Genomic DNA, 15936 nt, shown 5'->3' with positions numbered 1-15936 from the left:
GATCATAAATTTCTAGTTTGGGCATTCCAAATAGAGTCTGATATTTTTAATGGGTTATTTAGCAATTTAGATAGTAAAAAAGTGGATTATGAACTTGATCTTGGCCTTGCCAAGATGGTGCAGCAGAAGAATGGTGAACAAGGAAGTTCAGAGTTCTTGTGTGAGAATATATAAATTGACCACTTAATCTAGGCTGGGCAGAGGAGGAAGTAAAATGTGGGAAGGTGCTAGGTCATAGCTGCAAAAATGAAGAGATTTAGAAATTTAACTTCTCTGGGAGTGTATGGTACAAATTAGTGTGCTGAAATTTGCTGTGCAGCTCAGTGATTATAATGTTAGAGAAAGAAAACCATTTGAAAAGTAAGAAAATAATGAAGTTTGGCAGTGAGAACAAATTTATAAAGCTTGGAAGAAGGAAGGGGCTAATTAGGTCAGATTGTCAGGATAGTTGAATGTTATAAGCTGCTGATCTGAAAGAGGGTACTTCTTAAATGAGATAAAATTGAGGTTGTTGAGTGGGAAGGAACTCAATTTTTATTGTCCCCTGGGTCACTTCAAAATCCATACAAACAGAAATAGATTTTCAGGCTCCAAAATAATCCAGCTGCAGTTGGTGCCCCTTTTTTTTTCTCCTCCAGTCTATACTTAGTAACAAACAGATGACAGGAGCTAGCATAGGTCAGTGCCACAAACTTGTTTAAGGAGTTTTGCAGGAGATCAAATCATTGCATCTTGGCAAACGGTTTTCCCTGTTGGTCAGCATTACATATGTGGCCTCTTTAAAACTAGAAGTTCATGCAATAATATACATTGTACACCTCAGAGAGGCTTTACTTGAATTTTTATCTTCATTCAGTAAGTTCTCTGCTAATGTTCTATTTTTCTTTGCTTCTCATATTTTATGTGATAGTAATTTGAATGAACTCTTTTTTTATTGCTTAAAGTATTACAAAGAGTATTACATATGTCTCCTTTTGTTTTTCCCCCGCCCTTGACAATCCCCTGCCCTCCCCTACCCCCCAGTGTCTTATGTCCATTGGTTATGCTTATATGCATGCATACAAGTCCTTTGGTTGATCTCTTACCCACCCCCCTCCTGCCCTCCCACCCTCCCCGGCCTTCCTGCTGTAGTTTGACAGTCTGTTCGAGGCAGCTCTGCCTCTGTATCTATTTTTGTTCATAAGTTTATAATGGTCTTTATTATTCAGAAATGAGTGACATCATGTGGTATTTTTCCTTCATTGACTGGCTTATTTCACTTAGCATAATGCTTTCCAGTTCCATCCATGCTGTTGCAAATGGTAAGAGTTCCTTCTTTTTTATAGCAGCATAGTATTCCACCGTGTAGATGTACCACAGTTTTCTAATCCATTCATCTACTGATGGGCACTTAGGCTGTTTCCAGATCTTAGCTATGGTGAATTGTGCTGCTATGAACATAGGGGTGCATATAGCCTTTCTGATTGGTGTTTCTGGTTTCCTGGGATATATTCCTAGAAGTGGGATCACAGGGTCAAATGGGAGTTCCATTTTTAGCTTTTTGAGGAAACTCCATACTGTCTTCCATAGTGGCTGCACCAGTCTGCATTCCCACCAGCAGTGCACAAGTGTTCCTTTTTCTCCACATCCTCTCCAGCACTAGTAGTTTATTGATTTGTTGATGATAGCCAGTCTGACAGGTGTGAGATGGTACCTCATTGTTGTTTTGATTTGCATCTCTTGGATGATTAGTGACTTTGAGCATGTTTTCATATGTCTCTTGGCTTTCTGAATGTCCTCTTTTGAAAGGTGTCTATTTAGATCCTTTGCCCATTTTTTGATTGGATTGTTTATCTTCCTTTTGTTAAGTTGTATGAGTTCCCTATAAATTTTGGAGATTAGGCCCTTATCAGATATGACATTGGCAAATATGTTTTCCCACACAGTGGGTTTTCTTGTTGTTTTGTTGATGGTTTCTTTTGCTGTGCAGAAGCTTTTTATTTTGATGTAGTCCCATTTGTTTATTTTCTCTTTAGTTTCCAATGCCCTAGGAGCTGTATCGGTGAAGAAATTGCTTCGGCATATGTCTGAGATTTTGTTGCCTTTGGATTCTTCTAGTATATGTATGGTTTCCCGTCGTATATTTAAGTCCTTTATCCATTTTGAGTTTATTTTTGTGTATGGAGTAAGTTGGTGGTCCAGTTTCATTTTCTTCCATGTATCTGTCCAATTTTCCCAACACCATTTATTGAAGAGACTATCTTGACTCCATTGTATGTTCTTGCCTCCTTTGTCAAATATTAATTGAGCGTATTGGTTGGGGCTGATTTCTGGGCTCTCTATTCTATTCCATTGATCTATATGCCTGTTCTTGTGCCAGTACTAGGAAGTTCTGAGAACAGAGGCTTTGTAATACAGCTTGATATCTGGTATTGAGATCCCACCTACTTTGTTCTTTCTCAGGATCGCTGCAGCTATTCGGGGTCGTTTTTTATTCCAGATGAATTTTTGGAGAGTACGTTCTAGGTCTGTGAAATATGCCATTGGTATTTTAATGGGAAGTGCATTGAATTTGTAGATTGCTTTGGGCAGTAAGGACATTTTAATGATGTTGATTCTACCAATCCAAGAACATGGTATGTTCTTCCATCTCTTTATGTCTTCCTCTATCTCTTTTTTCAACATCCTGAAGTTTTCTGAGAAGAGGTCTTTTACCTCTTTAGTTAAGTTTATTCCTAGGTAGCTTAATTTTTTTTGGTGCGATGGTAAATGGGATTGCTTTTTTAGTCTCTCTTTCTGCACATTCACTATTGGTGTATAGAAATGCCATAGATTTCTTGGCGTTTATTTTGTATCCTGCTCCATTGCCGAATTCTTTTATTAAGTCTAATAGTTTATTGATGGAGTCTTTAGGGTTTTTTAAGTATAATATCATGTCATCTGCAAATAAGGACAGTTTTATTTCTTCTTTTCCAATTTGGATGCCTTTTATTTCTTCTTCTTGTTTAATTGCAATGCCTAATACTTCCAGTACTATGTCGAACAGGAGTGGTGAGAGGGGGCATCCCTGTCTTGTTCCTGTTCTTAGGGCAAATGGTGTTAGTTTTTGTCCATTGAGTACGATGTTGGCTGTGGACTTGTCATGTATGGCTTTTATTATGTTGAGGTATGATCCTTCAATTCACACCTTGCTGAGAGTTTTTATCAAAAATGGGTGTTGAATTTTGTCAAACGCTTTTTCTGCATCAATTGATATGACTATGTGGTTTTTCTCTCTCAATTTCTTTATGTGATGTATCACGTTTATTGATTTGCGGATATTGTACCATCCTTGCATCCCTGGGATAAATCCTACTTGGTCATGGTGTATGATCTTTCTGATGTACTGCTGGATCCCATTTGCTAAGATTTTGTGGAGGATTTTGGCATCTATGTTCATGAGGGATATTGGCCTGTAATTCTCTTTCATTGTATTGTCTTTACCTGGTTTTGGTATTAGGGTGATGCTGGCTTCATAGAATGAGCTTGGAAGTGTTCCTTCATCTTGGATTTTTTGTAGTAGTCTGAGGAAGATAGGTTTTAGTTCTTCCTTGAATGTTTGGTAAAACTCCCCTGTGAAGCCGTCTGGTCCTGGACTTTTGTTTGCTGGAAGCTTTTTGATGACTGCTTCAATTTCTTCCATAGTTATTGGCCTATTGAGATTTTTAGATTCTTCCTGATTAAGTTTTGGAATGTTGTATTTTTCTAGGAATATGTCCATTTCCTCCAAGTTGTCTAGTTTGTTGGAGTAGAGTTGTCCATAGTATTTATTAACAATCATTTGTATTTCTGTCTGGTCTGTTGTTATTTCGCCTCTATCATTTCTGATTTTGTTGATTTGGGTCCTTTCTCTTTGCTTCTTGGTGAGCCTGGCTAGAGGTTTGTCAATATTATTTATCCTTTCAAAGAACCAGCTCTTGGTTTCATTGATTTTCTGTATTGTTTTTTTGGTCTCTATGTCATTTATTTCTGCTCTAATCTTTATTATCTCCTTCCTTCTGCTCACTCTGGGCTTTTCTTGTTGCTCTCTTTCTAATTCATTGAGCTGTAGATTTAGATGATTTACTACCATTTTTTCTTGTTTGTTGAGATAGGCCTGTAGAGCTATAAACTTCCCTCTCAGGACTGCTTTCATTGCATCCCAAAGGTTTTGGATTGTTGTGTTTTCATTGTCATTAGTTTCCAGGATGTTTTTAATTTCTTCTTTGATCTCATTGGTAACCCAATCAATATTTAATATTGAATGAACTCTTTTAACCTCCTGGAAGACCTCCCTTGAGATGAAGTTGTTGTCACTTGAACTATGCCTGGGGCCATTATCACAATCATCAGTAGGTTCTATAAGAAAAGCCTCAGAAATTTTCTCTCCATCTCCTCAAGGTTTCTGATGATCTCAAGGACAAGTTCTCCCTCTCAGCTCTGCCATTCAGTATCTTAATAGCTCTTATTGATTTTTGATGCAGTTTCCTCTTCCATTTCTTCATTGGAGTTATCCTGTTCTTGTCCTCAAATTCATCTTTTTTCTTTTTTCTTACATGAGTTGATTGGTTGGACTATTACAGAATATCATTATATTTAGTACAGTCTTGTCCCAGTTAGAATGCTCCTTGTGAAATTCTCTCTCCTTTTCTTGGTTATCAATGTGGGTACCTACTTCACCTTGATCTTCCCTCCCATCCTCTTTTCCACTGGAAATGTTTGGATCATGCTCTTGGTTTCCTTGATAACTCAGATCTTTTCCAAGTTTGCTGCTCCTGCTAAATTGAAGATGTGTATCATTTACAGGCTGTTCTTGCTTTTCCTCTGTCTTTGTGATACTTTCTTGTTGATCAGAATCTACAATGGAACTAAAATCAAGAGCAAGAGAATCAATGTTCTCTATGAGTTTTTTTCTTTTGAAGCTCACTCATATCTTGGTCCGATGTACCTTCAACTGGTCTATAATCCCAATTCTCACTTAAGCCACTTTCACTTTCCTCTTGATCCTGTAATCCCAGATCTTGGTTGTAACTCTGGTCCTGATCTGCTGACTGGTCATGGTTTTCCTCTTTTGACTGTCATACCAAAGTTTTTCAGCTTTATGTTTAAGATGGTCTCATATGGATACTACAGTTTACTTTTAATTTTCTGCATCTTAAAACCTTAAAATGAGCACCATAATGTTGTCAGGCATTACTAACATTTCAGCCTGCTGGATGGAACTCAAGCAATCAACATTTGATTGGGAATGATCAGATAGGAAACTTGCATTTTTCCTGTGCTCCATTAGAGAGAGGGTGGAGTGGAACAGTGTCCTGTGAGGAGAGACTGGGATTTGTGGCTCAGGGGAGAGAGCTGAAATGACAACCATCAGGGTCCCTTTGCTTAGTCTCTCTCCCACACTGCAGACTCCATTTTTCTTGGGTGGAGCACTCAGTCATGACTTATTAGTTGTAAAGGATGGGTGATGACAATAAATTTTTAGGAAAGCAGAAATATATTTGTTGGCATATCAGTGTTTGTACTTTTGCATAATGCTTCCAAATAGGGACTTTAAACTATCCTGTATGTAATTCAATTCAATTATACTACTTTTCATTGAGTGCTTAGTAAGTAACAGCCTATGTCTTGGCTATATGGTGATGAACTGAACAGATCTTGTTATGGCACTAATGGAACTAACAGCACAGTTGTGAAATAGCCAATAAACATGTAAAAAATCTAAATTACAATTGATGCTATGAAGAGAATGAAGAGAGAATAAGAATATATATAATTATGTGTAGAACTACCAAGATCGGACTGACAGTAAAAGTCTCTCTGACTAGAAAACTGAAATTAAAAGTTGAACATCTGAAGAACTACAGGAAGATAATTCTTGATAGGAGTATCATGTGCAGAGGACTTAGTCAGGAACAAAATCTTGGCTTGTTCTAAAAAGTTAAAATTAAAACACAGAGGGTGAGGAAGAGAATGGCATGAGGTGATGTCAAAGGGAACAAGAGCCATATTAGGTATGGCATTAAGGCCACGGTGAGAAGTTTCCCTTAATGAAACAGAGAATCAGTGAAGGATTTTAGGCAGGAGAATTATAAAACATTTCAAAGAAAAATCACTTGGGCCACAAAGTGGAAAGGATAAGAAGAGGTCAAACAATGACATAGTCCTGCCATCAAGAAGTGCAAAATTTAATTAAAGAAACACATCTTAACAGAATCTCAATTAGTGTGGTAATTACCACGATAAAGGTAAGAGAGTATGGAAACAAGCAAGAGTTCCAATTCTGCCGAAACCGGTTTGGCTCAGTGGATAGAGCGTCGGCCTGCGGACTGAAGGGTCCCGGGTTCGATTCCGGTCAAGGGCATGTACCTTGGTTGCGGGCACATCCCCAGTGGGAGATGTGCAGGAGGCAGCTGATCAATGTTTCTCTCTCATCTGTTTCTAACTCTCTATCTCTCTCCTTTCCTCTCTGTAAAAAATCAATAAAAAAACATAAAAAAAAGAGTTCCAATTCTAATACACCATCACTTAAAATATTCATTTTTTCACTTTAGTGCAACTTATTTAACCTCCCTTAGTCTCAGTTTCCTCATTTGTAATATGGAAATAATCATAGAGCTTCTATGAGGATTAATTATATAATATGTGAGAAGTGCTTAGGCTATAAATAAATGGCAGCCCTCAATAAATAGTAGTCATAATTAGTGTTAGTGTTAGATACAATATGGGGAATGAACTACACAGGTCAAAACTGGGATACAGGGAGTTCACTAAGGCATCTGTAACAATAGTCAAGAGGAATGATGACTGTGGCCTGGATTAGGATGGCTATAAAGTACACATGGAATAGATATTAATTTAAGAGCTTTTTAGGAGGGAAAAATCACTTGGTTTCTGATTGGGTGTGGGCAAAATGTAGTGATAGGAGTTGTTTAAATTCTCAGTTTCCAGCTTGATTGTCTGGGAGGAGAGTCATGCACATATGGAGAAAGAGAACTCAGACTTAGGAGTGAGTCACCAATCTCACACTTCATCCTAAAACAGGAAACAACGAAATACATCTAGATTGAAGAGGAGAGAGATTGGCAACACAATGGCTAAAGTCAAACCAGAAATAGTCAACAATAGAACCAGCATCAAAGATAGAAAGATAGAGGCAGAGGAAGAGACATAGAGAAGGCACATACTCCAACTTTAGCCCTTCCATTCAGCATTTTCTTGTTAATGGTTTAGTCTGTTCTTCTCTCTTAAATTTCAGAAATTTCACATATTATCCACAGCAAGTTAAATGTTTCTTCTCTAAGAGTTTATATGTCTGCCTTGCCACAAACAAATTTCGCCAGCATATCCGTACCATGGGGATTTTACATTTAATTGTCACAAAAAATATTTTTTGGGGAATAAAAACCTTCCCACTTCCCTTTCAGTCTGAAGAAGAGAAGAGATTTTGGAAATCAGGCCATGCAAATCTCTAAACTCACAATAAACTATTACTTGCAGAGGTATAAGAACCCACAGAAAAAAAAATAAGGTGTAAACTTGACCTCTAGCTTGCTGTTCAGGCCTGATAGAGCTCCATTATTTAACACAAAAGTATCAACAGAATATGCCCCTTTAGTAAGTGAAACTTAGTGCACCAGCGAAGCAGAATCAAATACCCATATCTGTAAAAGCAGAAGTGGAGGTGTGATTTGGGTGTGTGCAAACTGTCCTTATTTTTTTAAATTGAAATGCATTTGATACATTTTCCTTTGTTCTCTCACAGCCTCTTCGTAGATGATAGATGAGAGTATAAACAGTGCCAATATTAAAGTCAAAGTGGGTGGTGAGGAGAGATTGGCTTAATGTGTGGGGACAAGGGTTTAGTTTTTCCTGATAGCCTAACTAGAGTAATCTTAGTGTTATAAGATAATAAGATTCTCTATGTTATTAAAAAGGTTCTGCCATAATGTACCCTTCAAGTGTCACAATGAACCCCATTCTATTATCTAGTACCTCCTGAGAAGTAAGAGGCAAGTGATGTAGTGGAAATAGGATACTGTAGATTTTGGATCAAGTCAGATGTGATAGTAAATTTCATTTTTACCATTTTCCAGTTTCGTTACCTCAGGAATTTACTGAACCTCTCTGAACTTCAGTTTCCTCATCTGCATGATGACAATAATAATAGTACCCACCTCTGAGGACAGTTGTGAGAATTTAATTAGATAATTCATATAAAAAAATCCATTGCAGGTTCTGTGGTACATCACCAATAGTCAAACTATGATAATTACTAGTATTTCCTGTCTTTTACCTGTGAGAATTCCTCAATCCTCTTTTGTAAGTCATGCATTCAGAAGACTGCATGATTTTGTAGAACATATCAAAGATAGCCCAAATTGAAAGAATGGGATACTAGTATAAGGGGCAGAAAAAATGAAAAGCACTGTTTAAAGTAACGGTAGCTCATAATGTGGGCTCTCTTTTATCTGTCAGTTAATCACTTGGGATCCTGTTCTTTTAGCCTATTTCCTGAAGCAGGACTTAAAAAATATAGAAAGTCAATCTGCTACTTACAAGGAGAATCTAAAAGCAGGCATATCCTTTTTTTGTTTTGTTTTTATGAAATTTTAAATTTATTTTTCAATTATAATTAATATTTCATATTGTTTTATATAAGTTTCAGGTGTATAGCATAGTGGTTAGACATTTAAAATTTATAAAGTGATCCCCCCAATAAGTCTAGTACACTCTTATCATCATACATAGTTATAACAATACTAGAGGCCTGGTGCACAGATTCATGCACATTGAAAGAAAATTAATTAGAAGGTGGCTGGCAGGGTCCCTCCAGCAGGTGGGGTCCCTCAGCCTGGCCTGCGGGGATAGGGCAGAAACCAACAGTCCAACATCCTCTGAGGGTTCCCAGAGTGCGAGAGGGCACTCTGCAAAGTTGCTGTCACTCGACAGCTCCTGCATTGAGCATCTGTCCCTTGGTGGTCAGTGTGCATCATACTTACTGGCTGGTCGGCCAGTGGTTTGGTGGCTTAGCCTTTTATATATAGAGGCTATTGATTATAGTCCCTATGCTGTATTTTACACCCCATGATTATTTATAACTTACCCTAAAGATTTCACTAAAACATTATAGAACTGATAAATGAACCCAGTAAAGTAGCAGGATAGTTGAATTTTGTACTCTAGTAATAAACTATAAAAAAGAGAGATTAGGACAGCAATCCCACTTAAAATTGCATAAAAAATAAAATAAATAAAATATCTGCCCACCCAGTGTGGCTCAGTGGTTGAGCATCGACCCATGAACCAGGAGGTCATGGTTTTCGATTCCTAGTCAAGGCACATGCCTGGGTTGTGGGCTCAATCCCCTGTAGGTGGTCATGCAGGAGGCAGCCAATCAATTAATTTCTCTCATCATTGATATTTACATATCTCTCTCCGTGAAATCAATAAAATCAGATTAAAAAATAAAATACCTAAGAATAAATTTAACCAAGGAAGTAAAAGTCATATACTCAGAAAATTATAAGACGATGAATAAAAAAAATACAAATAAATGGAAGCATATATTGTGCTGATGGATAGGAAAAATTAACACTGTTAAACTGGTCATACTACCCAAAGCAATCTATAGATTTAAAGCAAATACAACAAATTATTCTAAAATGTATATGCAACCACAAAAGATGATGAATAGCCACAACAATCTTGATAAAGAAGAACAAAGTTGGAGTTATCATGCTACCTGATATCAAACTATGCTACAAGGCTATAGTAATCAAAACGGCATGGTACTGGCATAAAAACAGTCATATAGATAAATGAAACAGAATAGACAGCCCAGAAATAAACTCACATATATATGGTCAATTAATATATGAAAAAGGAGGCAAGAATGTATAATGGGATTAAGGCAGGAATAACTATGTATTGTATCAGATTTATTGCAATGATCACTTAGTTAGTTATATAATGTCTAATCTCTGGACAGTATATCTGAAACTAATATGATATTGTTTATCAACTGTAATTGAAAAATAAAAAAAATGATTTAAGTAAACATTAAAAATGAAAAAGAGAAATGGTGTTGGGAAAACTGAACAGATACATGAAAAAAATAAAACTAAACCACCTGCTTATACCATATACAAGAATAAACTCAAATGAAATGAAACCTTACATATAAGACCCCAAAAAATAAAACTCTTAGATAAAAAACATAGGCAGTAAACTCTCTGTCATTGCTCTTAGTAATATTCTTTCTGATATATCCCTTCGGCAAGGGAAACAAAAGAGAAACAATAAACAAATGTGACTACAGCAAATTAAAAAAATTTTGCACAGTAAAAGAGACCATTAACAAAAATTAAATTTCAACCTATTGAATGCAAAAATACACTAATTATACTTCCAATAAGCGGTTAATATAACAATTGATAAAAATACTCATACAACTCAACACCTAAAAAACAACAATCCAATTAGAAAATGTCCAGAGGACCTGAATAGACATCTTTCCAAAGAGGACATAGAGATGACCAATAGACATATGAAAAGTTGCTCAATACTACTAATCATCAAAGAAAAGCAAATTAAAACCACAATGAGACACCACCTCACACCTATAAGAATGCCTATCATCAATAAAACAACAAACAAGTGTTGTGAAGGATGTGGAGAAAAGGGAGTCCTCATGTTGGTGGGAATGTAGATTGGTGCAGCTACTATGGAAAACAGTATGGAGAATCCTTTAAAAATTAAAAATGGAACTGTCTTAAGACCCAACGATTCCACTTCTGGGTATATCCAAAGAAACCCAAAACACTAATTCAAAATAACAGACTGATAGTTGCTAGAGGGGAAAGGGTTTAGGTGATTGGGTTAAATAGGTGAAGGGATTAGGAAGTACAAATGGTTAATTACAAAATAGTCATAGGAAAACAAACAAACAAAAAACAAAATAGTCATGGGGTTGTAAAGTACAGCATAGAGAATATAAGTCAATAATATTGCAGTAACTATGTGTGGTGGCAGAATTATCAGGGTCAAACCAGAAAGGTTTTGTACAGCAAAGGAAACCATCAGTAAAATGAATAGACAACCTACCAACTGGGAGAAGATATTTGCCAATGATAAACCTGATAAGGGGTTAATATCCAAAATTTATAAAAATTCATACAACTCAAAACCAAAACAAACAATCCATTTAAAAAGTGGTCAGAGGCCCTGGCTGGTTTGCTCAGTGGATAGAGCGTCAGCCTGCAGACTGAAGGGTTCCTGGTTTGATTCCAATCAAGGGCACATACATTGGTTGCAGGCTCCTCCCTGGCCTCGGCCCTGATCATGGCTTGCGCAGGAGGCAGCCAATCAATGTGTTTCTCTCACATCGTTGTTTCTCTCTATCTTTCCCTCTCTCTTCTATTCTTTCTAAAAATCAATGGAAAAATATCCTCAGGCGAGGGTTTAAAAAAAAATGGGCAGAGGATCTGAATACCTGGATAGACATTTGTCCACTCCCTTTTTATAAACTTAAAGTGATCAAAACAACATAATAATAATAACAAAAACCCTTACTTCACCCAAGGAATAACCTCACTGCATTATTTCTTCCACTTCTAGCTCTAACTGTAATAAACATTCTTGCAAATTGGAAAGAAGTTATGTTTGTAAAATTTGTCTTTGAAAGGGAAAGAAATGATGAAGAGAAGAATATATATAAATCTTAGTCACATTTTCCTCCTATTTGAATTCCCAGATCTCTGTTCAGTGGCTTTGTGGCTTTAATGACCTGAGCTTTGCTTCTTCTACCACTATTATGTGCAGAATGAATTAAATGATTTTCAAAGTTCCTCTCCAGTCTAAAATTTTACAAGAGAGATAAAGTAAAATAATAAGTTTGCTGCTTTTTAGCCATTCTTATTTGCAGACAGCCTGCATAAACCCAATAAATCCACAGCCAGGCCTTGAGAAGTCCTAAATATTCTATATTTCCCAGGCCCTACACATGATACATAATAGAAACCATACTAAATCATAAAATAAGATTAAAGAAGTCCAAAGGTCTTTTACTCCTTATGATGACTACTTCAATGAAAAGAAACAACAACATTAACTTTTAAATTATTTCCAAGAAATGATTTTGGTGGCCTGTTTTGCTGGTGCCCTAATCAATATTTACTCTGACTGTTGGATAATCTGTCATGTCCATGATGTTACACCAGTACAGAATTACACAAAGAATTACTCTCTTCTCTTTCAGACCACATAAGGGGAAAGATCCCAGTTCAGCTTCTAAATTCATATACTATTACTTAATTTTGAATATAAATTTCAAATTGGACCTAAGTCTAGAGAAAGACATAAAGTGCATGAGAACCACAAGCTATTGTGATAGAATAATGAGGAGATAACATCCCTAACCACTGAAAATCAGCTAGGATATTGGAAATGCAGGCTAAGAGAAGCAGGACCATTTTCCAAGTATTGTGGTGTCAAGATAGAAAGTCAGAGTCCGAAGGGCAGGGTAGCAGACAAAGGAGAAGCAAAGGGACATAAAAGGTGAGGCTAGATTTCTATCATTACAAATGCGAATGACTGAGCAGTATTCACTTTAACCAAGGCTTTTGCAAGATAAATTTGGACACAAAAGAAACTGAAATGTCACACCCATTTTGCTGTGGTGAGAACAGTAGACTGACTATTTCAAAAATCCTTGCCTGCAAAAGACAACTTTCAATATCTGGGAAAGAAGTTTGGGGGTAATTCCATGTTTCTCTAACTGATTCATTGGGTGACTTTAGATCAATAGTATATTTCCTTGAGCATTTATTTATTCATCTGCAAACAGGCCCCTTCTAATTATAGTATTTTATGTCTTTTCAAATGTGAAAATAAATCTGGGTGTTGGCTAAAGAACTGGTTAACCACTAAACTTTTTTTTCTTTGGTTTGGGCAGGGATCATAACACTCTACGACTTACTTTAATGAATATACTGAAATATTCAAGATGCATGACAACAGTGCTAGCGATGCTGTGACCAAGTGCAATGTCACTAATTTGACATTTCAGTACACTCTCTATGCAACCACCTACATCCTCATATTCATCCCTGGTCTTCTGGCTAACAGTGTAGCCTTGTGGGTTCTGTGCCGCTTCATCAGCAAGAAAAATAAAGCCATCATTTTCATGATCAACCTCTCTGTGGCTGACCTTGCTCATGTGCTCTCCTTACCCCTCCGGATTTACTACTATATCAGCCACCACTGGCCTTTCCAGAGGACCCTTTGCCTGCTGTGCTTCTACCTGAAATATCTCAACATGTACGCCAGCATTTGCTTCCTGACCTGCATCAGCCTTCAGAGGTGCTTCTTTCTCCTGAAGCCCTTCAGGGCCAGAGATTGGAAGCGTAGGTATGATGTGGGCATCAGTGCTGCCATCTGGGTCATCGTGGGCACTGCCTGTTTGCCATTTCCCATCTACAGAAGCACAGACTTAGCCAACAATACTGAATCCTGCTTTGCTGATCTTGGATACAAGAAAATGAATCCAATGGCTTTGGTTGGGATGATTACAGTTGCTGAGCTGGCAGGATTCGTGATCCCAGTCATCATCATCGCATGGTGTACCTGGAAAACCACCATATCCTTGAGACAGCCACCAATGGCTTTCCAGGGAATCAGTGAGAGGCAGAAAGCATTGCGTATGGTTTTCATGTGTGCTGCAGTCTTTTTCATATGCTTCACTCCCTATCATATTAACTTTATTTTTTACACCATGGTAAAGGAAACTATCATTAGCAGTTGTTCCATTGTCAAAAGCACACAGTATTTTCACCCTTTTTGTCTATGTCTTGCAAGTATTTGCTGCCTTTTGGATCCAATTCTCTATTATTTCATGGCCTCAGAGTTTCGTGACCAACTCTCCCGCCATGGCAGTTCTGTGACCCGTTCTCGCCTCATGAGCAGGGAGAGTGGTTCATCAATGATTGGCTAAAAATAAAATAACTTTTCAATTATGACTTTGTTTCTGTTTCCTGTTTTGTTATGTGCAATGACCACCAGGGGGCAGACGCTCAATGCAGGAGCTGCCGAGTTGCAGTGAATTGGTAGTGGCAGTTCTCTGGTGACACACTCCGGAACCAGAGAGGATGGAGCCCAATTCCTTGTGGGGCTGTGTGATTCCACCTTTGGCCTTGGGTTATGTTGCTTCTGTGGCACTGTCTGCCCCGAATCTGGTTTACTGTACACTTGCCTTTGCGTTCCACACCATGTACAACAGCAAGTTTGCAGAATGCCCTCTCGTATTCTGGGACCCCTATCTATCTATCTATCTATCTATCTATCTATCTATCTATCTATCTATCTATCTATGTAAAAGGCTAAGTGACCGGCTGTATGTCTGACGTGCACTGGCAATTTAAAAATATTTCATCTAATTAATTTCTTTTCAATGTGCATGAATCCATGCACCAGTCCACTAGTTTAAAATTAAAGGCAGGTAAATGGGAAGCAGTCAGAGTCTATATGTCCTTGTTAAAATGTATTCTGTGTTAGTTCTAATTTTTGAGCCACCATGATTCAAGTAACTTTGCTGCTTGTCTTAATTTTGTTTTTATGCATCTAGTATAACATTTACATGCCAGGAACAAAAACCACAATATTAAACCAGTAACACTGATTAAGAACAGGAAATGTCTAACACTAGACAAGGAAGGGTCCAAGGGGAACAAGAATCCCAGCCAACTGAAAAACCTTTTACATGTATTATCATAATTTTTTTATTAAGCTAGTTATATGTTATTCATCCACTGTCACTTGTACTTTATGAAATGTTTGATCAGATGAATTAGGACTTTATACTATTTTATTATCTAGAAGCTCTAATTTTTCTTCTGGGTATAGTTTCATCCATTCCTATATTTAGACATTACTCATCTAAAATACTCATCTAGATTAGATCCATATATAATTATCCTAGGGGAATTATTAGGGAGGTGTTCTTGGAGGGGTTTGTCTAAGATGGGTCTTTTATAATAAATATAGCCAGAAAAAAAATGTACCAAAGCTTATATTGATAGTAGAAGAAGTCCAGTGTATGTCCAACAAAGCATTCATTCATTAGCATAGCTGATAATCAGAATATTAATTTAGTAGGTGGGAAAGATTTATAGGTACCTAAGTTAAAATTTTTCATGTCTAATAAAGGGAGGGGTCTGGGGAGACAGATATTATTTCCACTAGGAAACCTTAAAAAGGATAATAAAAATCACTTTATATACATTCAATCAATAACAATTAGGTGATAAAAGAACAAAGTTAGAGCAGCATTAATTTGTGAGCATATAGGCCTTGTTGAAGTCTTAGAGTAGCTGTCTGCCTTCTTAGTGGCTGGTAGCTTCTCATCCTTGAGATGAAGGCCAGTGCCAGAAATAAGGGCAGATGTCCATTCGTGGTTAGATACCTGATAAGGTAAGTCCCTTTAACACTGTTGGAGAGACACTTTAATTAATATATTTCCCAATGGACAAAAATCTCCCAGTTGTAAATTGTGGTCTTTGAATCTTTGTCTTTTGGGAATACTGTGAAATGAATGTTACTAATTTATCAGTTCCTTTAATGCAGAATGTCTGCTTTTTAGTTCCTTATATTTGAGAAACAAAAGATTTAAAAATCAGCAATATTTTAAACAGAGTCATAAGAATAATAATTATTCTCAATTCACTTAGTCCCATAACTATTTTTGTTTATCCTGATAATTTGCCAGTATTTTTAAAAATGAATGTAGTTGTTCCTTAGAGTTCTATAAATCTCCACCTAGGTAAAATATATGACCTGCTTGGAAGCCTGCAACTTGAAGTCAGGGTCCTTTTCATGGATTTTTCTAAAGACATAACATATGCATCAGAGTAAAACAATATCTTTCTATGAATGACAAAACTT

The 15936-nt window shown here is 36.9% G+C and overlaps 1 protein-coding gene across 1 annotated transcript; it reads left to right on the top strand.

The window, feature by feature from the left end:
• Positions 1 to 12959: 12959 nt before the first annotated feature.
• On the top strand, positions 12960 to 13990 carry LOC308512140 (putative P2Y purinoceptor 10; the record flags this gene model as incomplete). The annotated part of the gene is made up of 1 exon (XM_081081967.1): positions 12960 to 13990. Exon 1 carries the CDS (start codon positions 13004 to 13006, stop codon positions 13988 to 13990), a length of 987 nt encoding a protein of 328 aa, XP_080938093.1. The 5' UTR covers positions 12960 to 13003.
• Positions 13991 to 15936: the final 1946 nt, after the last annotated feature.

This window comes from Myotis nattereri (assembly GCF_964212035.1).
Source record: "Myotis nattereri genome assembly, chromosome: X".
Lineage (NCBI taxonomy): Eukaryota > Metazoa > Chordata > Mammalia > Chiroptera > Vespertilionidae > Myotis > Myotis nattereri.
The sequence above is the reverse complement of the archived record's forward strand: the minus strand, read 5'-3'. Positions and strand labels throughout refer to the sequence as shown.